Here is a 27,435-nt window from a genome sequence, read left to right on the forward strand (position 1 = left end):
AAAAAAAAAACCTTTCTAGATGATAAAAACAATTAAGTCCCATGGTACTGATTTTGGGACATTATCTTGTATTTACAATAATTATTAAGCCATACTAGCAAAATAATAATGGTGATAACCAGGGGCAGCACTGAACCATGGCCCACTGAAAAGGGCTGTGTAGACTCAGAAGTATGTTTTTTTTTGCTTCGATCTGATCCATCCTAGTGATCCCATGGTCCTCACCTGGCTAGTCTTTGTGTTCAGTTCCAGGAGAGAGATGTTCAGGAACATCCCCCCCACACCACCCCCCAGCAGGAATTCATCACCCAAATCAGACCACTTTGGCTTGCATTCTCAGTGGGCCATGGTAAATGCTAATGTGGAAAAATAGGAAAGTCCTTAGGGCAGTAGTTTTCTGCCTCTCTTAATTTGCATACCACTAGTTTTTTCCCCTCTTGGAACCGCAGGCCCCCATATAACAAATTTAAGGTTCTGACAACAGGTTTTCATAGGTAGGGGAGTACAGCTCAGAAGTAACTTGCAGACGCTAGGGATCTGCAAGGTGAAAGCCACTTATCTACTGCACCGGTATGAGATAGCTGTCCTCAGAGAAGTAGCTATCTGTGGTCCCACAGTTAATGCTTAACTCATAATTGGTAGCAGAAGGTTTTATGAGGGTTTATTTCCACATATCCTTTGTATCCTTTTAAAAGTAAAAATAGATGTTCTCAAACAATGTAAACCTCCATTCCACAGATCTCTTTCTCTGGGTGTTACCTGGGGGCAGTGAGTTCCAAAAGCTGAATTAAAAAAAAAATCCGAATTAATTGGCTTGCTGAAGATTCAGTCTGGATGGCAAGTCAGAGGCTGAATAAATTCTCTCTTACTGTAGGATGCCTTCTGCCTGGTCAGAGGCAGGAGAAGGCATGGGAAAATCTCATCCTGCCATTGCTTTTTGTGCCAGTAACCAGGGTACAACACCCATGTCATCTGTCAAACAAAGTACACGTTCTGGATGCTTTCACTAATATTAATTTAAATTTATAAACAAATACCAAGAGACTACCAACTTGTGCAAGGGTGAAGTAGTTCATTTTATCTGAGATGCTTGTTTTGCCCCCTTTTCTCTCCTACTCTAATTTGATGCCATCTTGATTTAAAAAAAAAAAAGGCAAAAAAGGGTATTTTTGAATGCTGCCTTCAGATATGCATTTGTACACATTTTCCATCTTTTAACTAACAAACAGGAGGGAAAAACAAGGTTAATTCTGCCAGCAGCCTGCTGTGATATAAATAAAAATAATAGGTACATTCACAGATTTGGAACTTTTTACAGTCACTGCTGCAAAAAAAAAATTAATTTATAACCATGGAGTCCTGCAAAACATATAACGAAGACATAATAAAATGGAATGTTTATCCTGTGGCTCCCATTAGACCTCTTCCGTTCGATGGTTGTAACTAATGACTTGTTTTTCCACTTTTGTATTGGAAGCCTTATTATTGGGCTGCACAGAGCATACCTTATTTGATTGCCCTAGCAATGCCTGCACCTCTTGTTGAAGCCTGCAATTAGATGTTTATGAAATAATATTAAAAAGCTGCATAATCTTGTCTGTGGTCAAAAATAAAAAAAAGGCCAGCAACAAACCAGCCCTGTTTGTATAATATTATACCGAGTACAATAGACTAATGTTCACTCCAGTGCACGTGTCCTTTTGACTAACTACTTCTATCTGACAACCTTTTTTTGGCAACAGAACACATTGTACTTTTTGGACAATTGACTATGGAATATAATGTTGTTAATTCAAAAGCAGGTCATACAGTACGGAGATTCTTGTTGTCTTTATCCTTTTACCTTTCTTATCTTCTTGCTGTTTAAATTTATGTTTTTTTTTTTTTAATTACACATACAGCTTTAATTGCTGTGCTGTATTTATTCACCAGAAGGTGACCTGATGGTGAAAGGGTAAAGAAAGGTAGGTGGGAAGCAGAATTGAGATTTGTAAACTATATTTGGATATACTTATCTGTGAGCAATCTGACAAAGAAATAAACACAAGCACACACATTTCCAGCACCCTCTGTTATCTACAGAGCAATGTTTGCCTCAACTAAAATTTTGTTGTTTCTCCAAACTTAGAATCTCCTAGAAAGAATCAACCACCACTTGCCCAGTGATCTGGAAATTCAACTGGCCCTTCAGAAACATCAATCAATCTCTCTCCATTAAAGCTTAGGCACCAAAACAGTGGCAAAAGTCCCAGTTTTAAACTTAAACCTTGGAGGACGAGCACCATCAGAATGAATGATGTGCAAACAGGTGGAAGAAGTCACGTGAAGATCTGCATTAGGCTAAATGCAGTTTGGGAAGTGGCTTCAGGAGAAACTTTTAATTAAAGTACTCAGATGGAGCAGTGCAAGAATTGAGGCTTTCTAAGGCATGTCTCAGGATGGCGCCTGGGGGATGATCGTAAATAAGTATTGCTTAATAGGAGAGAGAAAGGACCTCTGGGATGAATAACGTGGTTCTGCAGAGGAAACAGAAGAGCTTTCTTCTAACACAAGCTGGAGAGAGAGGTGTCAGGATCGCGTCCATGCCCAGAGCATCAGGCTAGGGGACCACAGTAGCCACTTAAGACTTCACAACTGTAAGATATTCATGAAACTTGGCTTTGCATGAGTATAAATGTTGGAGGGCACTTGTTCACTGGAGACTTCTCCTGTAGTCCGACTCAGACTGAAAAATAAAGCCCGCTAGGCTTACTGGCAACAGCCTAGCAGGAATCCATCAGTGGCAAGCAGGATCTTACTTGATCGCTCATACATTTTTTTTCCCTTGGAAAAGGCATAAGTTTTCACTTCAAGCTCTCTCAGCAACAACAGAAAAGGAGGAGATTCACTTAAACAGTGACCAGCTCCCACAAAGCTATGCTTCAAAAAGTTATGTTTCAGGTACTGATAAAATACAGTCTAAGTAGGAAATAACAGGAAGAAAATAATATAGCTATTGTGCTCTATCATGTTCCCGGTGTGGCTCTATTTTACCAATGGCTGAAGTTATCCTAATATATCACTTTAAGATACTGACAATTTGTGTGAGAAAATTTTGTTTGTTTGTTTAGAAAATGCTTTAATTTGGGGGGAGGTGGAGAGAATACTACTGACAGTAATAACAATTCATCTGTCTGTGCTGGCGCTAAACCAGGCAGAGGAAAATCCTTGCTAATGCTAGATTGATCAGCTAACACACAGCAGCTCCGCTCTTCTAATTTGTTTTATGTAGCTGACTTTAGACATCACATTTCAATCTGGACTGTTTTGAGGATCCATGTAAAACTGCTCTATTAGTGTGGATAAAGAGGCATATGAATACTATTCTGCTACAAGCAAAACACAGTTTCTGATATTTTTTCAAGTAGACAGAATACACTGTGTCTGGAACAAAGCAGAAAATGTGATTGGAAAGTTTAGAGCCCTTAAATTAATTCCCTAGACAAAATGTTGAGGCACCAAATTCATAATATCATGTTATGTAACTTGTACTGGAGCCAGGCAGCTACTAAGTGAAATAGTATGAGTTATAAAAACAAAATATTATTATGAAAACAATTTTACAACTTTATAATTCACTATTATTTTCATTTAAGGAAAAAACTGTCAGTGTAATTGCAGATGCTGTTTGCCTTGCAGGAGTTCTTCCAGTTGGTGATGGGGAACCTCTTCTTTTTTCTTTTTAAAGGCTGCTATTTCATTTAATATATTTCTTTTCTTTATAGTTATCCAGAGGTAAATCTTAACAGGAAGCCCATTATGTGGGGGCCTAAGTGAGTTTAGTATCAGAACATTTATGAGCAGTAAATATAACTATATATTCTCAGTTATTTCACGGCATTACTCTTGGAGGAAAAATACCATACCAACATCCAGTATAAATCACTGCTTACTCTTCATAACTGCATATCTATTTTAATTGGCATGCTACAGGACTTGTGCTGCTCACTATGCCTGCTCACTATGCACCACAAACTCTTTCCAACTTGGTTGCTCACAGATGTAAGAGAGAGGCTCAGGAGTCCCCCCACAACCATGCCTATCAATGCACAGCCCCCTATACAAAGCTGCTGCTTTAGTAATAATCCATGAACATGTGCCACTAAGAACTAGATTAAGACCACAAATATATTTCAAGGAGGTCAATGGGAAAGTCATGCCTATATTTACCCAAGCATGGGTCAATCCTTTCCAAATGACATGACCAAGCTACCACTCAAAGCATCTGGGCACTCAATACCAACGGGGCAGTTCCTTGTCTGCACACCAGGTCTGAACGCTGCTGCATTTCACACCAGCAGGGCAGCCAGAGTCCTCCTTGCCCCAAGCACTGGAACCATCCAGCAGAGTAGAGTGCTCCCAGTCTTCTACGTCTCCCTCGCTCTCCTACTGGTTTGGTGTCACACCATGGGCAGGTTTCCTTACCCACTTGTGTCCTAGCTTCATTGTGATAAACTTGACAGTAACTCGGAGGTTCTCTGATTGAATAACAGCTTTACAGCATGCTCCTGCACCTTGGCCTTGATTACGATGTGGCTGGGCTTGGGTGTGTTTTAAAATGGAAGGAATCCGGTTCCTCCAGGAATCAGCAGCAACATCACACATGACAGGTAGAGCATGCCTGTGAATGGGGTGGCATTTACTTTTATAGGTGCTGCTCTTTGAACAGAAAGCTGTAAACTGATACCGAGCCTGACCGACATCATCTCCCAGCACTGCGGAGCAGGCTACCTGCTGGTCAGCCGCATCTGGACCGGGGCCAGCCCTGGGCTCAGGAAGCATCCCTGCCCAAGGACCACAGAGCCTCTGCGTCAGAGGCTTCTTCCTACATGTCGGTAGGTATGTGCTGCCTACGTTTTACAGCCACAAATATAAAATCTTTATCTGTTAGACTTCAACACAATTTGTCAAGGTAGAAACTCGGTTATCAAGAGTTAAACAGCACAGAAACAGAGCCCTTAATAAACTTCAAGGCTGTCCCATGCCGTATCGTGTATGGAGGCATTGTCCTCAGCTTATTTTAAGAAGGAGCAAGAAAGAACATCCAGGTATTATGCCAAAAGCCTCTTTCTCAATTATTCCTCTTATATTACTAACCCATTGTGGCTGACTAAAGACTAAAACTGCAAAAGCTGCATCCTGCAGCTGTAACTTTAAGTTGCTTTCTTGGTATATGCTGACCTGACCTACTCCTGTAACGGCAGGCTCCTTATTATCTTTAAGGTAATTGTTTGGTAACTTGCTATCTCTCTATTTCAGGAAAGCAATTCAAATGTATGACTCCTTGGAGATAAATCTGATGATTTCCTCTGTCTTCAGCTTGTTCCTGCTAACAAATGGTGTGTTTAATAATAAAAACAAAGTATCAAGAACAAAATATGAAGTTCTGAAATGAGAATGTTAAAACACATTTGAAAATTGTTTTCAGTTCCTTCAAAAGTTTAGGGTATAAAACAGCCTGCACCAGGTTCCTGCAGGAAGGATGAGCATGCCGTTCTGAAAACATCCCTTTGCACCTTGGCCAGCACCCTTTCACCTGCGAGTCCTGAAGAAATCCACAAAGATTTAGATGCAGAGATTCACAGTCTCTTTGAGAGGAATATATTACTATTCTCAATGCCACAGAGCACCACCAAGTCCTAACTCTGAGCCTCTCATCTCAGTGTTAGACACCACTGCCTTTCTTCCCCTCTTCCTCATTTCAATAGAAGCAACAGCATTTAACTTAATGCACCCAGAAGCAATGACAGAGTCAGCTGCTGATATATAACTAGCGCTGCTTAGAACTCAGAATGACTATTTTGTGAGGAATGTCAACATTTTAACATTTGTTGCTACTCTCAGGGTAAAAAGGAACTGCATATTCATGTGGAAGTTTTGAAATGTCATGTTGGAATCACGAATTCCATTTTGAAATTCTGAATTCTTCATTTTATTTAATTTTATATGATCTTTCTGTCTGCTTTAATTCATTAAATGTCAGGCCATAATATTTTAAACAACCTTTTCTTTCATTTTAATTTGTTTTTTGTTTTCTATTTCAGCATTCAAAAGTATGGGCAGCCTCAATCTCACACTGACAGAAAACAAACTTAAACTATTATTTTACACGGCCTCTGAATCCCACCCAATGGAAATTTTCAATACGTGATTTTTAGGGAGAAGATGCTTTAGGGGGTGATGGGCAGTGCTGCAGTAAGCTGCCTGCCTTTCTCCAAAAGCAAAAAGCCAAGCTAAGAAAGAAAACATCCCTGTGACAGCAGGACGGAATCAGGCAAAATGCATTTATTCATCTGCAGACAACAAAAAATTTCTAATCACTAGATTAACAGCAGATAGCAAGAGCATTAGTCTCAGTTCAAACCTACATGCTGAAGGTACCTATTTTATGTGAGTGATGGCAGACTGTAAAAATTATTAAACCAGTACAAGAGAAGTGCATCAGTCACAGCAGAGGACACTGGTGAGCAGATGTTTCTGAGGCAAAGATGAAACTTCCAAGTGAACGTCTCCATCACAGGTATTAAATCAGTGGAAAAACTGACAAAAGCTGTCTGAAATGAGAAAGCAGCGAGTTGTCACGGTCCCCTTTTGGGCACTGCAAGCTTCATGAGACCGTGTCAGTGCTGGTTGCAGCAGGCAACAAAGAAACATCACCTCTAGCAGTGTGGAAAGGATGCAGCGGTTGAGGTCTGCTAATCATGAGCGGTCACCACCAGCCAAACCATGCCAAAAGCCTAAGACACCTCATTAATTTTGCCTCCCCATTTCCAGTTGGCTTTCCACTGAATTTCCATGGCACTCACCTCGAACTCTGCATGGCACTGAAGCTGTCATGTTTCATAGGCACCGACATCTGTAGGCATGAAAAAGGGGGCAAGAGGACCCACGGCTGGCACAGGCTAAGCACAACTGGGGAACTGGCACATTTGTGCCGTGTGAGTGAGAAAGCAGGCACTGAATATGCACAGTTGTCACAGGGACACTGCTCACTTACTCCCACCAGCAAATCTGTGATAAAGGAGCAGGGATTCGGATGCTATACTAAATCAGTGCTACAAGACACTTTCCTCTCCACCAAAACTGGCAGAGTGATCTCAAGAGATAATGTTTTTGTTGAGATTTCCGTTACTGTGGACCAAAACTACGAGCTTGCCTCCCGTGACTTCAGCTGCACCTAGTCTGGATGCAGAAAAAACGCAGGTCCCTTTGGGAGGGAAAGTAGTTCCTCAGCCCTACGAATAGACTCAAGAGGAAGGAGAAGCCATCGGATCAGAGGTCTAGGCAGGACAACCTTTCTGAGGGTCTACAGTGGCCACCCTTCAAACGTGCCAGGAACAACACGAGGGGCCCTGAAAGTCTGAGGAATCCTCTGTCTTCCTCTGAAGCCATAACATTCCTAACATTCAAAAAAATCTGAGCAGAAAAAAAGATCCTAAAAATTGAGAATACCCCCCACCAAAACAAAACATAGTTCTCCCACGGCACCTCTAAAACCAAGCTTAGATGAAACTAGTTAAAAAAGCAAAACAAGACAAAAAAAAATCCACCCCTCTGAAACTGTGGTGTGGATCATACAGGGGCAGCCACGTTGCTTGAGGGCATGGAGGAAGGAGAGGAGGGAAAGTGCCAAAACCACCTGCAAGGCTAAGGAGGGTTCCTCCTAGGAGATATGTTCACATCTATCTGCGGACACTGGGATCCCCTGACAGCCCATTTTGAACAAATCCTGCAGTGTATGAATATATACTGTTGGTCCACAGTGCAGGAGAGGTAATCTGTTTATGCCAGTGCTGTGTGTCTGGTCTAACTGCTGGAGTAGAGCCTCAAAGTGAGAAATGCAGACTATTTACACAACCTAACTACAGCTAGAGTCAACCCTCGGTGGTATGCTGCTTTCCATGATGTCCCCATCATGTACATAGGCTCTATATGTGGGACTAAATGGAGAGCCTGGCTCTGCTGTGCCTTGGTTCTGCAGTATGTCCCATGCATTGGCCTGAAGGCAGGTATCAGCTTCGCCTTTATGGGAGAAAATATCCCTGGTCTCTGTTGATTGAGGCTGCAGATGCCCACAGCTCCCTTTGGGGACTAAGGCCAACACAGGTTAGGGCCACAGGGACTTCTAGGACTTCTAGACTAGGACTGCACAAATGAGTCAGACTGAGAGCAGGGATGGACAGTTACAAGGTCTGTGGCCCTTGTGCTTTTTCTGCTGTCCACAAAGCCACCTGGGAGACATACAATAAGTGTCTCCAAAGCATAACATAACTCAGAAACAGTGAGAGGATCTGCTGTGATTTGGAGATACGAGAGCTTGACAAAAGTATTTGGTATCTCAACCGATACAGCACAGAAACATTTGGTGATAGCTGTGTTGGTCAGTTTTTCAACTCTATTTTAGCCACAGGGCAGATTTGCAGGAATTTTCTGTGTTGGAAGCTGGCCATTTGTGTTTTCTAATGTGGACAATATGGTGCCAAAAATCAGTATACCTAATGAGTCACTCTGGTGTTGTGCTCTCTGACCTTTGGCAGGTGAGAAGTTATGAGGAAGACTTCAGACTTTCAGACTTTGACTTAGTCTGAGGGCAGAGTAGTACTGGCAAAAAGCACAAGAGCAGACGGTCCTGTCACATGTTTCTGTGATGGTCTCCTGACAACTTCCCTGCTGCTTATACAGAGATCCCCACTACCTACAAACCAGAGGAGAAACTACGGAGGTTTTTGGCCAGGAATGCCCTTGAAGCACATGAAGGTTTAAATGAGGACATGCACTCTGCCAGCTCATTTCCTAACTAGGACTGGGCATTAATGCTAAATGGAGTGCTACAAAAGACTAAAATGCACAGAGGTTTCACATGCATGACTTTCACTTCCATAACTGGCCCAAGGACAGAATTCAACACACAGTTGTGCGCGAGTAAAACTCATTGTTCCCAGCGGGCTTTAAGAATCAGTACAGATTATTTTCTGTTCCCATACCAATCCAGATTTATTTTGGATCAGCAGCAACTTCAACATGATTAGTACGTTGCAAAACAGAGAACCACAGCACCGTGAACCTCTTCCTAACCAGAATACACAACATAAAATATTTTTTACCTCTTAAAAATCCTAAAACATCTGAAGGAAAATTTTCAACCCTTTCTCACAGTGATGGACCACGGTGTGTATTAGAACTAAGCATCATGAACTTCTAATCCGAGATGAATTGGTTGCATCCTTAACATTGTGCACAACAAGTGCATTCAAAATTCAGAATGCACTTGTTTGAATGAAGCTTGGAAATCATTTTATATTCCAAGATCACTCCCTTGCAGGAAGAAAAATTCCTAAAGGTCGTCTTCTTTTTTATGAGATATGTTTTAATGCCTGCTTCTTACCCTGGCTTCTAAATTGTTTTCCTAAACTGAAAGGCCTCAAACCAATCTTGAAAAGGCATAACGCAATAACATGCAGAAGCCAGTTGTGTGCTGGAAAATCTATTAAAATTCACATTGTGGCCAGCAAATCGAATGACAGTGACAATTCTCCCCGACAGGAACCTGATTCTAACACAGCCTTCTATTTTCTTTCATTTATATAAAATCATTCAAAAAAGTTGATCCTTATGAATGAGTTAGACTGCAAATGAAGAAAACAACATGCAGGAAAACCAGACAACACTACCTCTCTGGCTAGCAAAACATACAGCGTTTCATTACTGGGCATTTCCTGTTGGTCTGTAAGATCAGCTTAAAATTTTCATCAATTAAACTGTATTTGTTATAAAGCAGGAAGGAGCAGAGTCTACCACTAATGTTTCAGAAAATAGTTTTAAGTGCAAAGGTGAGATAGGATAATAAGTTACATATTTAGCAAGCTAAAAGAGAATGAAAGCTCTGAAGGGATGTAACATCAATCAGATAAACAGTCTGTTTTGCAGGAAAACTGAAATTATTTATATAGAGATATATACATATAACAAATAAAGTATTTCTATATATGTGTTTGCAAATATCACTTACACACACATACGCCTGCATGTATATATGCATACACAAAACCCCAAACTTTAGCTGAACGGATACATCCCTCCAGCTCTGTAATGCAAATGAGACTAACAGGCTTGTGCTGTCTGTGGTTCGAGATGATCTGTGTTTCCATAGAGATACTGACTACACTGAAGTTTTTAAATTTTATATATACATATATACATAACTCTACCTGTATTCATAAAACTCTAAATATCTATTTGGTGTATATCAGCATTTCCTCACTGACTCCACTGGAACCACACCAATTTACACTAGCTAAGGCTATGTGCAAATGTTATACCTTTCACTGCTTCCTAATCTAAGTTATACCAGGCACCTGCAGCGCTGAGGGTTTATTGCCTCTCTCCTCACTCCTAGCTCCTTGGTAAGGAGAGGGAAAAAAAGAAAAAAAAAAAAAGTGTATTAGCTCACATTGACGGTAGTTAACACTTCAAGGACTTTTTTATTTATTTCTCTCACTATATTGCCTGGAGAAATACTGAATATCTTTGCCTTCAAAATTTCCCACTGTCAGAAAATCTGGGATTCAGGGAAAACCAGCCCTATGCTTCTAGTGAAGAAAATGGCAAGAGGACAGATTTTTTGTTATGTCTCAGAAGCTTTTACCATTTCTCTGTCAGCACTCAAGAGCAAGCAAGCAGCTATGTGCTGAGGCGAGTCAGGGTGGCTCGGGGCAGCAATGGGGACGCTACCTCCTCGCCTGGGCTTTGCCATCCTTGACCTGCGCCAGAGCTGAAGACCGACCTGGGAGCACGCACCCTACTTTAGAAGGATCCCACAAAGTCCCTGCATTGCCCCAGAGCGCATTAGAGATGGCCATCAGCAGAAGCGATGGAAGCCAGACAAGGTGCAAGTCTGGACAGAGAAGCCAGGCAGACCAGTTTGACTTCCTCGTACAAGTCAGCTTAAATTGATGAGGTCTGGACACCTGCTAAAGTGGATGGACACTATTCACCGTACCATCTTACTGTCACTTGAGAGGAAAATCAAACAGCCGCAGAGCTGTGTGGGAACTCATTTCCATGTGGTTTGAGTGATAAGTGATTTTTAAACAGTGACACACAAGAGGTCAACCTCCGGAATTGTTTTGAACCACAATCAAAAACAGCGTGTTTTGTATCTCCTATCTGAATAAGAGGAGGAACATTTTTTCTGGTGAACTAAAAAAAGGTACATAAACATACAGAGGAGAAGTTTACATGCATTCTCATCTTGGGAGAACCCGGAAGGAAAGATCCAAGTGTAATAATTCCATCTAAATATATAGCCAACAAACTTATCGTGCAACTGCTTGTCATGGGGATGTAAACTTCCTCCTGCCCTGACGGGTGAATTCCAATACGTAACACCAGGTCTCTTTAAATGAGACGATCTCTCCCTTTGAGGCTGATGGGACTTCTAAGACCCCAAAAGTGTACTTTCAAGTCAGACAAGAGTTCCCTATTTTCAGCTTTTAAGAAGCCATGCGGACAGAGAATGCTGGGCAAAACTATTTTCTGCATTCCTCAATAGTTTTTTTCTTGTTTTGAAACAAAGATGTGATTTACAGTCTTGTCAGCTCACTAAGTCCAACTTTACACAATGGAAAAGCCAACTAACTTGATTTCAAAATCTTGGCCAGCCTCCTGAAGGCTGGCCCATACTGTCTTCAGAATCCAGGCCCACACTTGCCTTGCATTCATACTGTTTGCACTTAAGTTTACATTTATGTTACAGGCTTTGAGCAAGAGACATGGAGACGACAGGAAGGGGAGGAAAGAATATGAGCCCCCATTGCCCTCAGCGACGAGGACTGAACCACTCCAGTGTAATACTGGTGCTCCAGGCACTTGGTCCTTCACCAGTCACTGCACGGATAACTCTTAGTAGGTGTCTCAGAGCTGATGTCTGGTAGATACGTCAACCTGTGCAGGGCTCCAAGCTACTGCAGTGTCTCCTCAAACCTCGTGAAGCAGCACAGACCTCCGCATCTGAGCTGCAGCCATTCGGCAGCTCCAGATGCATCGGGCACATGCAGCACTCCCAGCCCGCCCCCACTGACACAGTCTAAACCTACATGTCACGTTTTAGGAAGGGTCCCAGACCATGTTAAGCTAACAGAGCTGAAAATATAGCTTTGCACTCCCTCAGGGAAGCTCGTGAGTGTCTATGCCTCCTACCTTTTGCAGAGCGGGCGGCTGCGGAGCCAGCACTGGGTCAGTGATGTAGGTCTTCTTTGTGCCGGGTGGCTGGTACAAGCCAGGAGGAGTCTGGCCAATGGTGTTGCTGGCAGGATATGCTGGCTCGGGCTTCCAGGTGTTTTGGGGCACGTAGGGTGGCTCTGAGCCATTCCTCCCTCCGTATCCCGTGTAGTACGGGTCCTGGTACCGGCCTGGAAGAGGTGCGTAGCCGTAGTTGGGCTCTGAGGGCCGCGCGGGCTGCGGGGCATAGCCGTAGTCAGGCCCACGAGGCTGGGGAGGAGCGTACTGCGGCGTCGCTCCCGGCTGGCGCATCGGCGGAGGGCCGTAGGACTGGTTTGGCCCAAGGCTGCCATAGGGAGCAGGCTGCGACCCCGGTGGCTGGTAGTGAGGGCTAGGCTGGGCCGTTTTCACCTGGACATTGAAGGCCGGGCGGCTGGGAGTGGAGGCAGTGGTGTACGATGCGGGAACTGGCTGTGGCTGGGCTTTCAGGGTGCCAATGGGAGTGACCGGGATCGGAGCTGGCTGCCCGGGGCCCTTGGCAGTAGATTTCTTGGTGGCGGTGAGGGGAGGCTGGTTGGGAATAATCATCCGCTTGTGGCTGGTGACAGGCGTTGACACTGATGGGGTAGTGGCAGAGGCGCTGCTTGAGGTCCCAGAGCCCTAGGGAGCAAGCAGAGGAGAGAGACTCTCAGGAACAGCAGGAAGAACTGGTTGGATGCCAGAACAAGCAATTCGGGGTTAAATGGAAATGGGATTTTATAGTAACATCTGCACAGCAACTCCAATTGCTTAGGAAAGCAGGAATGTACCTGAGACCAGATTATAAAATGGTAATAGCAACCTTTTCCTGCTCTGACAGAACAGGGACAACACTATTGCAACTGAAAAAAACTGCCACGCATGGTATTTCATCTCCCCTTGGGTTTTTTTTCTGTGCCTTAAAACAAACAAACAGAAAAGTGATAGACACAAGGAAAAAAAGGGGGTGGGGAGACTCACTGGAGAATAATTAGGGGGAAACCCATGCACAGAGACAGAAAGATACCTGCGAAAATAAGAGCATTTTGAAAGAGAAAAAATGAGATTAGAGTCTTGATGGAGATGTGAAATTCCCTGGGTCTCCAGAGTGCTTGTACAGTACCGTCCCCCAATAAGGAAGCTGCTTTAAGAGCACAAGAGGCAACAAAACGGGATGGCCTGACAGCAGTTTCCAAGCCATAAGCATAAACTTAGATCAAAGCAAAATACAGAGGTGTCCCTTCGCCTGGCTCTGCTCTTAAGTACTGCTGGTGGAAAATCTGGAGTGACCTCAGTGAAGGCAAATGTTACACATGTCATGTAAAAGGGCAGAAAGCAAGCCAAGATTCCCGAGAGCTTCAAAAGTCAGCTCCCCTGCCTGCAGCCACGTAACCCTGCGCCAGCACCAGCACCTTGGGAGCAGCAATGGTCAGGGAGCCAAGAAACAGCTTCAGAGCAAGCGCTATAATTTCCTGGGCTTAGGTGACCAAAGGAAGGTTTAGTGCAGTGACACTGTCCTAAAAGGCATCTTACATCCTTCTGTCTAAAGCACTTGTTCGCTTTCCTTGCTACTTTTAAACGCCAATGTCCAGAAACACTGGTGTGAAAGGACATTTTTGTTAAATAGCTGGAATAGCCAACGGTGTAAAATAGTTTCTGAAGAATATTGAAGATCACCATTAAGTCTTTTCAGTAAATCAGGGAAGAGCAAACCTGAATTTCTGGAGCTTAGAATTAGGTACAACCTCTTTCCTCTTTAAATTTCCTTTCTCTTAAAAGTGTACCTGAATTTCATAATTTCATGCCTTCCTATACAGAGAAGTGTTAGGTGCAGACATGCAATTTGACAATATTTCTTTGCTGTTGCACTTAACGTGACAGTTATATGAGGTTATATCTCTCACAAACTTTCTGCACTGGGCTCAGTTACACTCCTGATCCACTTGATAACCTAAGCGTTCACTGCAGCCTGAAGTCTGACAAGCCCAGCTCTTATCGATAGTTGTGTTCAACCTAAGGCATGCTCCTCCTTCCGCCAAATGACCAATCTCGTGTGTGTCCCAGGGCCTCCTGCTCTGTGCAGGCACCCTGACCTCCACCTTCTGCCCCATCACCTTCTTGCTGGGACCACAAGACAGGGAGGAGAGCATGGCAGGGGCAGCCTGCACACAACCTCTGCCCAGGCCAGAAAAATCCTCTGCCTGGTCAGCAGATGGCGGCAATAAATTGCTACCAAACTAACCCAGGCCAGCTGCAGGAGGAGGATTGTAACCACTCATTTCCCTGGCCCTCCCAGGGTATAGAGCTCTCCATCCAAGGTGGGGAAAAGGCTGATCCACCACCACTAAATGGCAACCGCTGCACATCAAGAAAGGGACATAAGAGCAAGTCAGTCAACTTCTCATCCACAGCTCACAGACAAGTCTACCAAGGGAATAAGGAAGCTCTGGTGCACAATTAGTAGATCTACCCTGGTGCCATGTGCTTTTGCTTGATGCAGCGGTAAAGAACTTGCTCCTGCAATCTCACCTTCAGGGCAAACCTCTCAGGAGGAGTCACTACAAATGAGCAAATTAAAAGGCAAACAAGAGCATAAATCTGTTTCTAGAGTTGTAAAAGCCATGTATGCAGGGGTGGGGAATAACAAGGCAACAAACTTCTGCTGAAGAAAAAACATCTGAATGCATTCAAACTTTCCAAAAAGATCCATACCAAGACAGTACGAAGATGGACTAAAGAGATTTAGAAACTGAGAGCAAGGAAGAGCTGAAGCACGTCTTAGCTGAACTGCAAGGGGAGAGATAGGTTAAGGGTCTGTAGCCCTCCATTAATATTGCCTGACTTTTGTATTTCTGAAATACCTGACAAGGAGCAAACATTCTTCTATCCCTGCTTCAGAGCACAACTGCACCAGCGCTCATTACTAGCAAGAAACTTTGCTTGCTATTAGAATTATTTTCCCCTGTCAACTTGGCATTTATGTCCAAGAGCAGTAGAAACTTTCCCATTTCCTCACCTATTTTGTTCTTGTAAATGACAGTGCTTTGTCCACTTATTGCAATGGGATGAAAGGTCTGCACTATGGCACTGTGTAATTACCACCAGGAAAGAATTTTTTTTTCCTATGTGAAGAGGGAGAAGGTAGATAACGTTTAAATGGCAATGGCCTAGGGGGAGGGGGGAGAGGGGAGTGGAAAGACCAAAACAAAACCAAAAATATAAAGAATGAGCCGTATTCATCACATGTTATATTTCTGAGCACAGACCCTGGAGGTAGATGATGACAGACTGCTGGTAAAGCTCTTGTGACAGAAGTTTGCACCACCACAAGAACCAGGAGATTTTAATCTTACATACAAACATTCACATCACATTTCACTTAATGTGCTGATGCCAGTCTCTGCAAGGATTGGAATACACCTTAGGAACTAATGGTATTCTCTTCCTCCAAAAACCTCGCCGCCTATTGACTGGCCCTCTCAAAGGCTCTGAGCAGTTCCCACCTTCTACACTGCAAAGAGGAAGAACTGGGAGTCGACCATCCAGCACCAGAGCATCAGGAAGGGAGGCGCAGAGCCGGGGCCAGAGGCCTTGCTGTGCCATCGACTTCATAGTAAAAGCTCGAGCTAGCAAGTGACGGCTGCATTGTGGCATTCAAACCACAGCGTGCCTTGAGGAGGAGGAAGTTTGCATCAGTAGGAGTCCCCAGAGGCATTCTGCGTGACTCATTCTGAATTCCTCTGAGGGTGCTGGGGAAGCGTGCGATGAAAGCTGGGGTTGGCGGGGGGGGGAGGAGGTTGTAACTCTAGTTAACATGGTGCAGCAGAGAAATGGAACGTTAATCTAACATTACTGGTGGGCTGATGACATTTGGGGACACAAAAAGGAGCACTGGCTCTAGCTCCTGAGCAAGGGCACAGGAGAGGTATCTCCATAAATCCTCTGCCCTTTCACTTGGGAGAGCAGGGTGGCCACAATCCAACCTTCTATATGTCCAGCCATGCACTCAAATATCACCTCAGTCTTAAACCTCTAGATTATTCATGGATTAAGAGAAGATTTTATAAACCCGCATTAACTGTGGGACAGTTTAAGATGCCTGCTCTGAGGACAGGCACGTGTAGAAGAAGGATGAGAAAAGGGTACTTGGATACCGTGGGGGAAGAGTGATTTAAACAGATGTTTGCAAGACACTAGGAGGACAGGAGGGATGGACGAGGCTATAAAGATGCCAGGTGGATGGAGAATGAGTAATGAACATAAGGCTGGAAAAGGCTACCCATATCACTGGGTACAGTCCCAGCAAAAGACATGGTTGTCACAAATGTTTCATTCAAAAGAGTCTACCGAAAATTTACTAGCGCAATGAAGTAGACTCCCCCAAAAGTATATTGAAGCAATAGCCTAGAACATGAAAATAAGTAGAAATAGAAGAAAAAGAACGACAAAGAATGGATTCATGGAAGTTCGGCATCCCTTCCTCCAGTAGCTCTTAGACAGCTCATTTCAAAACCGTACCACATTTGCAAGGGACTATCACAGGCAAACACACTCTCTGACATCCTTTAAGGGCTGTTTTCAAAGGAAGACAGGCTTTCCTCTGCTCACCATGCACTAGATGAAACTGTCTGACACACTTTGCAAGTGCAAATTAGAACCACGCTACTTACCATCAACCCCTTCCTGCAAATTCATATCTGCAAAGAGAGAGTAAACTAGAAACCCCAGGTGCTGATAACATAGTTGTTAAGAGAAACTAGAGTAGGAAGGAGTTAAATTCAGAACCTCATCTACCGCAAGCATTATAATACAAAATCTTTTTTTTTTTTTAATGGGGAAAACACAAGAGCCTTGTTTAAACACAGATGGAAGTACCTAAATGCACTGCCTCTTCTACAAATGAATTATCCAGCAGTTCAAATAGAGGTGAACTAATACTGACAAAATCAAGTAAAACTCAGTCAACGTGGGAGGAAAAAAAACCCAAAACACTTCTCCTAAAAAAAGGTACCATGTGTTAAGAGGAATCATTTTGTTTGGTAACTCCTGCCCTATCTTATCTCTTAAATGTAGTGAAAGTTTATAAACATTTGCAGGCGGTTCTTGTAACAACCACCATCATGAGAACTCTATGCTGCTGCAATAAAGGATTCATGCTGCCCTACAGATCTGATTTTCAAAGCTGTATATCTGGATTCAAAACTACCCTGGTGGGAAAACCCAAAATTTGGAGCATCTATATGATTATTCATGCTGTAGAAATTATTCATGTACATTTTAATTTAAATTCAATATATGCCCACAAGTAAAAAGTTATATAATAGGTATTACAGATCCATGATGATCTACAGAAATTAGTCTATAGGTCTATACTATTTGTCAGGGTTAAATATTTCCAAAAAGAGTACAGAATAACTATTCTACTGCAGGAACATGGTTCTATATGAGCAGCTGGAACCTGTAAGAAAAGGACTTTATTCCCTTTTTATTTTGCGTATTTGTAGAGTATTTTCTATAGAATCCCCTCAGTTATTCAGCTGCACAGACTGGATCAAAAATGCCTACACAAAGTTTATCATATTCTATTCAATTCTCCAGGCATTTTTCATAAAGGCACAGTTGAATAGCTTTAGCCCTTTAGCTGTCAAATTATCACATATAAAGATACAGGACTCCAGCTCAGTGGTTTTCAACCTTTATGCTCTGCAGCCCCGAAATGTTTTTCAGGAGAGACAAGCCCTTTTACTGAGAGAGTTAATCTACTGACAATAAACATGTTTTTTTAAGTTACCTTTCGCAGAATTCTTCTGAGTTACCTTAGGAGTGATCCGCGGACCCCCAGGGTTTGCAGAGCAGAGGTTGAGAACCACTGCTCCAGCTGAGGCTGCCTTTTCAAGCAGTTCAGTCACAATTTACTCCATGAGAGGAACGAAATAACACTTTCTCCTGAGAAGCACAGGCCTAGCAACCACTGGCAGGCTGAGCCCAGGATACGGCATTCCCAGGAGGCTGCCAGTTAACAGCACTTAGGAGCAGCATCTCTCCTCCTAACTCAGCTGCTCTCCCGCGTGGCCCCCGGGCACAAGCAGGGGACTGAGACAAGCTGGGGCCAGCCCAGCCAAGCACCAAGACCAGCCTCAAGCCCCGGCTGAAATCTGCCAAGTGTCCCCCAGTAGTGGTGGAAGGCTTGGGTGGCAAAGGCAGCAAAGGGCGGACAATAAACTTGGCTTCTCCTGGCGCTGCAGACTGGCGTTCACCTCGGCTAGCTGTAGATGTTTAAAGCTTGCTCTGTCATCAGGAGAGAAATGCACCTCCACGGGGTCATTTGTCCCATTCTAATATTAAAGCCTAAAACAAGGGAGATGAATCATCAACTGGAGGAACTTACTTCCCCCTCCCCGACTGCAGAAGGAGCATAAGGACAGCTAAGACAAGTCACTGAATATTTAGACAGCACAAGTTAGGTGAGATGAATTCCGCAATAAGCAGGTAATTTTGATGCAACTGTAAGAAGCACAGATACCTCTTCCCTGTGTTAGGGGCACCGCCACTCAAGCTGAGCTAGTGCTTCGCACCGCGCGGTGGTCCGCACACCAGCCACTCAGCGATCAGACAGACCCTGCCACGCTGTGCGGCCATGCACCAGACCAAAAGGCTGCAAAAGCATTTCCAGCATTGGAGTGGGGTGGGTTGGGCTACTCTCTCCCACCTCAAGGGGGGCTCCTACTGGAACCGGGAGCTGCCACCTTGCCGAGAGTTGTGGCCGGGCTGTGCACTACTCCTGCCTGAGGCAGCAGATGGCAGCTTCCTCCCAGCTTGGGAAGGATAACCCTAGAGAGGCGTCACGTACCCCTGCTTTGAAACCTGGGCCTTTAGATACCTGAAAACATGAGCAAGCATTTGCTGGCGTTTCCCAATGTGCTTATAACATCTAACTCCTGCTGACTTCAAATTCTCTACTTGAACAAGCTTCATTACTAGTGCTAATATATGGCCAGGTCTCCCTGCAAATATCCTCTTCTTTCTGTCAGAAATACCATCTGGGTGAAAAAGAGGAATCTGGCCATTCATTTGGGACTTGCAGATGCTTGGAGCCCAGGCAGGGCCCCAGCTGGGTTGTTGTATGCCCAGAGAGGCCAAGCACATCCACGGCTCACATACAGCACACCCACTCCACTCCCAGTATATAGGACTTCCTGCCCTTCTGGGTAATGTCCAAACAGCAGACCAGGCACACTGATGATGCAACAGTTCCCTTTGAACTGCTGCTATACGATGCACACAGCTCAGCTGCTGGCATAGATTTCTTTAGGTGATAAAATACCTTTACAATTTGGTTCAAAATCTTGAAGTCTGGTCCAACATTTTTAATTCCTCAGCCCACAAACCTTTATAATCAGATTAAACTTTTCTTTCCAGTTCCATCAGTCTCTGATTTCCAGTTTACAGCTGAGACATGCAAGCATCATGGAGGCAAGAGATATGCACAGATCAGCAGCTACACTCATACTTCCCAGATGTGTTTATTTGGGATTCAGCTTGTTGGCTTCATCTCCAGAAACTATCAAGGTATCTGAGTGGATTACTCCTAGGCATTATACCAAAAGAAGAGGAGGAGAAATCTAATAAAGTGTCCCATCTCGGTTTCTCAAATGAAGAGAATACCTTACAGATGCCATAAAGAGTTATAAGAACACAACTGCTTCTGAACTTTGATCTGTTTTTCAGCTGCTACTAAGGGTGGAAAAGGAGTTAACATAATTGTAAACGTTTCTGTTCACAACCTTTTTTGTACTCTCTGTGATAGCCCAGCTTGACACACAAGGGAGAATAGGGTGCACGAAAGAAAAGGTGATAACAAATTGACCTCTAATATTTTATCATGCAAAACAGCTTGCAAAACAGATGAGGTGGTTATAGGCACACACCTTGGATCAGCTTTCAGTATGGGTGTCAAGTGATTTAGCCAAGCTGGGTTTCCACTTTCCAACACTCCAGTAATTCCAAGAGCCTGAGCACATCTGAAGGGCTTGGTATCCAAAATACAACAGCATTACGCTAGGGAAGAATTTTGCTTGTCCTTTTCAGTTTCATATTTACTTTTTTATTTGTTTACCCCAATACGATAGCTATGATGACGTTTTTTATTTGTTATTTCCTTTCCGATGAGCGATCACCTGGTATTTATGAGAAGGACTATGCAAGAGGCCAGTTTTAAAAGATGTGCAAATAATCGACCTGAATACTTCTAGCCCTAGTGGGCAGTCAAATGCCATAAAGTTAACTTAATTCACTGAAGGGTGAGTTATGATTAAAACTCTATTTAGCAATTCCACTTGAACAGTTCATCTGCAGTAGCCACTTCATCTGCAAGGACATATAATATTAGCACGAGAAACACCTTTGTCAAAAAGCTACAGCAGACCTTGGTCATGAGAAGCTTAATGTTTTCTGAATTAATCTTGGGATATTTCAGTAAGTTCCCACTCTCATCACCAAAATGACAAATTTGAACCAATCTGGACCTCAGGAACATGCAATCGCAACCCCCTGCACTGGCTGAATCAGTGGCTCATCGGCTCAACAATAAATTATGTAAAAAGCTGTGCACCACAGCCCTTTGGTTACATCAAAATGCAGAATTATTGAACACAGTCCTGGAACAGAAGACCACAAAAAGAGTAAAGCAGTACCGTGTGAATACGAGTCAGCATGTGCCTGGGACAGAAAAACTGAGCTCCTAAAGGCAACCTTCTCCAAGGCTTGGCAACGCAAGAATGCCCAAAGCAGTTCTGTTCAGCAAACTGGGCCTTTCAAATGGGCTGAATGATGCTCCTTGCTTAACCCAGGCAAAAGGTTGCATTGCCCGACAAGGGGGAAAGCCCCCACCCCCCCTATAAATAACAACTTTGGGTAAGCAAAGTATTTTTATGACTTTTGCTATTACTAAGCCAGTGAAGCTTGAAGTATCATAATTACAGCATCCACAGACTTAAAAACGTTTTTTTCCTTCCTTTTATAAATTGATATTTGTAATGGAAAAGAAGCTTAGACGCATGATAAATATGGGAAGGTTGGAGGGTTACATAGATGATGCAACTATCTCTGATGCTGCAAAACAGATTATCAAAAACAGGTTAAAAGGGTATAATGGAAGATGCAGAGTGAGGGGAAGGGTTGTGCAGGTGTGGGTGACTGACAGAATGAAACGCATGCATTCATGAAGTCTTCTGGAGAAGTCTTCTACAACTTACCCAGAAGAGTTAGCATCTTCTACTGTGTGTTGAACAACAAATTTAAATAGTCCAAAAACTCTGTAAAAGGTTCTCACTTCCTGCTAAATTGTGAAGGAGTTTTTAGAGCCTTTATAGACTATGCAAGCTTTCTTCCTTTATTAATTCTAGAGAACATTAGGAGAGTCTGCATATGCACACATAAAATAATATGAAATACATATGCACTCAGACACAACTTGGTTTATTTTATATTACTTGCTATTTGTTTACAATTCCATTTATTTCTTGCATTGCTTGCATTTATAATCTATTTATCTTTTCAAACTTCAAAAGTCTATTAAACCAGATTTAAAAAATTATCCTACCACAGGGCATAAACATTTTTGAATGTTAGTATTGTCTTTTTATTTCCTGTGAAAACCATGTATTTTATTCTTCTCTTCCCCACATTTTAAAGCCTGTGCAAATAGTAGTACAGAAGAGCAGAAGCATCAGTGAATAATTCTCTGTTCATACAACATCTGCTTTCTTATGGTTCATTTGAGGTCCAGAACCCACCATCAGCTGCCAATATTTTTAGTGGGCTACAAAATGATTTGAAATAGTAATTTGCGCGGATAGCAGAAGAGAAAAACTATATAGCCTCACCAAAAAAATAACAGCTCAACCAAAAAAGTGATAAAAGACTTGTAGATTATCACAGAGAGGCTATTTTCCTATTAGGTCCAATGTACACCTTTCCAAAAAGCTGAAGAGCTCCAGTAAGAGGTCAAATTTAATGGGTTTCCCAGATGGCTCCTTCTGCCAGGGGGTGGAATGTTCCTTCATTTATCTGTCCACCTAGGCTATCACTGCTGCCTAAAATACCTTAGTATTTCCACAATAGCACAGATTCCCAGTAAGATACTCAGAATTATATCTGATTGGAAGGGTTTTATTTCACTTGCTGTGTTTTTTTTTTTAATTGCTATGCATGTATATAAATACACACACAGAGATATATAGAATTTACCCACTGCAACGTGTCTAGTCAAAACACCAGGACAGTACTGTAACAAGTCAGGAAAGCGAAAGAGATTATTAATTTGTAGCAAAAGAAAAATGCCATCTGTAAAACAGAAATACGCAAGTAAAAAAAAAAATACAGAAAGCTAGACAGAATATTTTTAAATTAAGATACTAACTCAGAATAATCACTATTTCCTCACTATTTTCCTATCTTCATAGAGAACATTTAAGTATATTAAGTATACGGCTAATAACAAATTTACTTAAAAGATACATTACATTGATAAAAATACAGAAGCTGGACTAGCATTTTCCGTACTTAATATCATAACAATATCACTCAAAAAAGCCTGTGTAAAGACATTGCAAATTCATTGCCTCGCTAGGCTTGGTTTGGTTGTAAATGGTATTATAAATTAATCCTGTTTTCCTAAATATGCCCTGAGGAAATCACAAATAGCCATTGTAAGTTTTAATATAAAAAACATCAAAAAACAAAGAACAAAAAGATCTGCCCTGTGTTTTTAACCAGAACTCAAGAGCTGAGTCGTTAAAAAACGACTCATATTGCTGAATAGGTTGCATACTTCTTCCAAAAATGCCAACTTTTTTCGAAGCAACTTAATCTCATGTACTAGTCGAACAGTAGACTTTCTTATATGCCACACACTTCTCAGCTCAGCAGTTTGAGGAAAAAGGTTGCTAAACTTCAGCAGTGATGACCTAATGAGCCCTATTAAGTTATGATTTATAGTTTTCCTCACTTACGCTGTTCTTAGATCAAAATAACATCTCAAGACGTCTGTTTCATGACTGCAGATTGGGTTAAATTTGTCACAGCTACAACACCTAGTTCTGCCTGAGCTACACTTCTAAAAAGTGCATGGTATCAAGCCAGATTCTGATTTCAGTTATACTTGTGCCAGTCTAAGCAAGGCTGCTGACTCCAGTAGATTTACTTCAAATGCACTGGTTGCGACAGATCAGGATTTGGCCAACTACTGCCTATGAATCTGGAGGGTTTTTTATCCTGCTGGAAACACACTGGAGGTTTCTGTGCAAACTGTACTGAATCTCAGAGATGTAACCTCCTCTCAGTAATAATCGTCTTCCTCTGCTTAAAAATGGACACGTAAGGAGAACTTTGCAATTCATACTGCAGTAACATGAACGAAAGCAAACAGAATTTATAATCTGGGCTAAATATAGTCTGTGTCGGACTAATGCTGTAGCACCTCTGAGAAGCCAGCCCAGCGCGCAACGGCATCGCCAGTCAACCTCTTCGGTCCGCTCTGCACCCCGACCCATGCATCAGTGCACAAACACTCTTGCACCAGGAATTAAAAACAAGCTTGCTAATTCAAAACAAACAGCCGTACCCTCCTCTCTCTTCACTTCTTCCCTTGTGGTGAATGTATAAATACATACTGATGGCTACTGGGATTTATAGCCTAACTGATTTTGACGTTTTTAACTTCAGAATTTGAAACAGTGTCTTTCTAGCCCTGGGGCAGAAGCGCTAAATACTAAAAACTTTGGGACTAGGGAGTATTAATTTAGTCCTTCTGAGCAGCCTGGCTTCAACAATGTTCTAACAAGGGATCAACACTATCCAAAACTCAGCAGTGAACGCCCAAAAACTGCAAGGAATTTTGGATCCAAACTGAAGTTTTGTGGCTTTGGTTCTCGTTTGTTGCAGGTCAAATGAAGCTCCAGATCTGAACTCAAAGAGAGCAGGGAGAACGCAGGTCTGGATCTCAATTTAAAGTGGGGTTGATGCGTCCTTCAATCCTAGCTTGCATTGTATCTTTCTGGTGGTTCATTACATTTTTGTAGTTTAAGAAAAAATTATGCACAGACCAAGCGGCCTGGCATCAAAAGTCATCAATAAATCTCTTTTCCGTAACAACCCACAAGAATTCACTGCAGGACCCAATTGTTAAAACACAAAGCAATGACATTCTATAAGCTCTCAGAACTAATTCGAGCCTTTATGGACTCTCTGAATTCTCTAAATGAGTCACTGGCCTCTCAACAGAATTGTCAAAACTTAGGTTAAGCCAGGTTAATTCCCTCACCGCTTTAATTTAGAAGTCCAGCTGCAGTGTGTGGTTTTCCAGTGAACAGATGTAACTGCAGAGCCCGTTTGCCCTGAACAGGAAATCTCAGAGGGCCGAAAGCTCACCTTTTCCTAAAAGCTAGAGATAAGCCACATTAAAGAGAAAAAATGTGATTTCCAAAGTCTCATAGGGCATGTGATGTAAAAATCAATAGTTCACTTACATGGCGCAAAGCATTTTCTATTGAGGCCATCAGATCACAGCTGAAGCTATTACAGGTGGGAAGGGGGAAGGGGGCAGCTATAAGAAAGCGATGTATGGGGGGGAGGGCAGGCACAAGAACAAGGGACAAGAACAGGGACGAGGGAAACGCTAAAAACAACAGTTTTAACCACAGGAAGGTGGAAAGCACGCAGGTAGATATGACATTCAGGGTTAGTTGCTGGGCTTCAGCTCGGCGGGACGCAGGAGGACATCTTCTCCACCCTTGGTCGAAGGCGAAACGGCACCTCTGCTCCCTCCTCTACCCAAGGCTACTTGTGACAACCACTGGGTGTGGCATGCACTCGGCTCCACTTTAGTTAGCCTGCCCGAGCCAGGGATAGGAGATTGGAAAGGTCTCTCCCTGCTTCATCTCACTCCAGCCAATGAAGACGTTGCATTATATAATACTCTTCATTATGAGATAAACTCTATCCTGAAGGTAGCTCAAGCTTTTGCATGCTCACTCCATCCCTGCAGGAAGATCATTTTAAAACACCACAGTCTGATTTGTTAGAAAAATTTCAGTTTCCCAGCTAAGTATTTCACACCCAGTTTGTCCTCGGGAATGGGTACAACAACAAAAAATCACTGTAGATCATTCCATTGACTTTTTTTCATGGTCTACACAAATGTGACAAAAACCGGGTAAAGACTCTTTAACCTTCTAACATCACTACACCAGTTTAAACTGTTGAGGATATGCTTAAGAAGGAAAGGTTTTACCTCAGCTATAATTAATTCCTTTTTTAATAATAAAAGAAAAACCCACCAGCAATTTTTTTTTAATCAAAAAAGGAAAAAAAAAAGAAAAAGGAGTCTTTCTCTTACTACTACTGCAGACTAATATTTAATTGAGGATCTTGAACTTCATTAAAAATAAAAAAGTAGCTTTCAAGGTTGCAGAAAAAAAGCTTGAAACACGATAACAGCTAAAAAGCCAGAGGAAAAACTAAAAAGAAACTGAAATAAGTTATTTAAAGAGAAAATATAAATGATTTTAAACTGATCCCATGATATTGTTAACAGCTGGAATCGATAACAGTGAACTCAGCCATATTTCTGCTATATTTAGTTTCATATCTATCGAAGTCCACAGGACTTTTCCATGAGACAGACAGACAGACAGATATATAGGCTGACAGACAGATAGACAGCTAGATAAAAAGAAGAAAAGGAAAAATATAATTAGGAAAGGGAACATTTTCTTGTCTGTCCTTTCAGTAGGATTTTTTTATTTCAGTTCTCTACCTTATTATTTCCTATAAGTAGAAACAGATTTTCTTTTTTTCATTTCAAAAAATTCTTAAACAGAAAACCTCCTTTGTCAGTTTCAGCAGCAGATTAATCACTTTTGCAACCCACAAAAAAAGTTTTCTGGAAAGCATAACTGTCTGTAAATGTAAATGACAGAATTACTCTCTCTTATGCTAAGACGCCTACACATTCTCTCACTTCCATGACTCAGCACCAGATAAAAGCAAGTGAGATAATAAGTAGCAAACTTTCCTTTAGAACAACAATACAAAAGGTTAAAAAAACAACGGTTTCCCCCTCCCCCCAAAAAGAAAAAGAAACCCCCATGGTATTGAACTGGATTGCGCCAATGGATTCCCCTCCCACCGGAATCAAATACAGATATTCCAGGGCCTTCAGAGAGGAAAGGGACCAGGCTCTAACAGCATCAAAATCAAAACACATGCGAACACGGGAAGTTTTTTTTTTTATTTTTCTCCAAATGAGCAAGAATCGGTCTGTTTCAACAAAAAGGAATTTTATTACTGTTCATCTCCTGCCTTGCTCTAATTTGGTAGACAAATGAGTTGAAAATTTGCTCACCTATAATGAGAATTTCCAGGCGCTCTAAGGCAACGCACTCATGCCAAAAATCACAGAAACCTGTGGGGAAGGGAGGGGAATTTCACTGGGACTTTCCCTCCTGCAGTGTGGTTGTTGTTTGAGTTGTGCAAGGAGCTTGTTACAACCAAAGTAACTTCTCCTTCAGAAAATGAAGTCAGTAGTGAACCCTTCCAACCAAAATATAATTCTATTTTTTTGGACAATTCTTTGAAAAAAGTAGAAAAGGAGGGGCTGAGCCCTCAGCTAGGCTCTCACAATGCATATGGGATAAGCAGGTACAATCTTGACGTGATAACACTGATAACCTGCTTGCAAATGGTGCTAGAAAAGAGACAACCAGCTCCTCTCCATACGTTCTTGTTAACTCCAGCATAGAGGTTAAGTAAAGAAGGGGTGGTAATTAAGAGGGGACTGATTATTTATTAAGCAGAGATGTTGTGGAACTGATGAAGAAAAGGGTAACTTCACAAGCGCCAGTACAGTCAAAGAGGCGCCATTGTTCAGTGATGGACATTTCTGCTAATAGCTTCCACCCTCTAATGTGGTGAGTGGGTCACTGTGAGCCCATGTCACTTGGAGGCTGCTCCCTCCACCAGAAATAGAAAATTATCTAGTAAATAAAGCAGCAAAACGAGATCCATGCCCGTCACCTTTGAGGGAAGCGCAGACCAGCGGAGCTGCACCAAGGAGCACCGCAGCCCCTTTCCTGAACTAGCTGTCAGGGCGTTCTGCTG

The 27,435-nt window shown here is 42.5% G+C and overlaps 1 protein-coding gene across 23 annotated transcripts in view; it reads right to left on the minus strand.

Moving 5' to 3' along the window:
• LPP (LIM domain containing preferred translocation partner in lipoma) overlaps positions 1 to 27,435 on the minus strand; it is a 356,455-nt gene that overhangs the window by 107,503 nt on the left and 221,517 nt on the right. For all 23 annotated transcript variants that reach the window (XM_068953857.1, XM_068953865.1, XM_068953870.1 and 20 more), the window contains one exon: positions 12,238 to 12,918. In XM_068953857.1, coding sequence (XP_068809958.1) covers positions 12,238 to 12,918 — 681 coding nt within the window. The remainder of the gene's footprint in view (positions 1 to 12,237; positions 12,919 to 27,435) is intronic.

Source organism: Struthio camelus, chromosome 9 (assembly GCF_040807025.1).
Source record: "Struthio camelus isolate bStrCam1 chromosome 9, bStrCam1.hap1, whole genome shotgun sequence".
NCBI classification, from domain to species: Eukaryota; Metazoa; Chordata; class Aves; order Struthioniformes; family Struthionidae; genus Struthio; species Struthio camelus.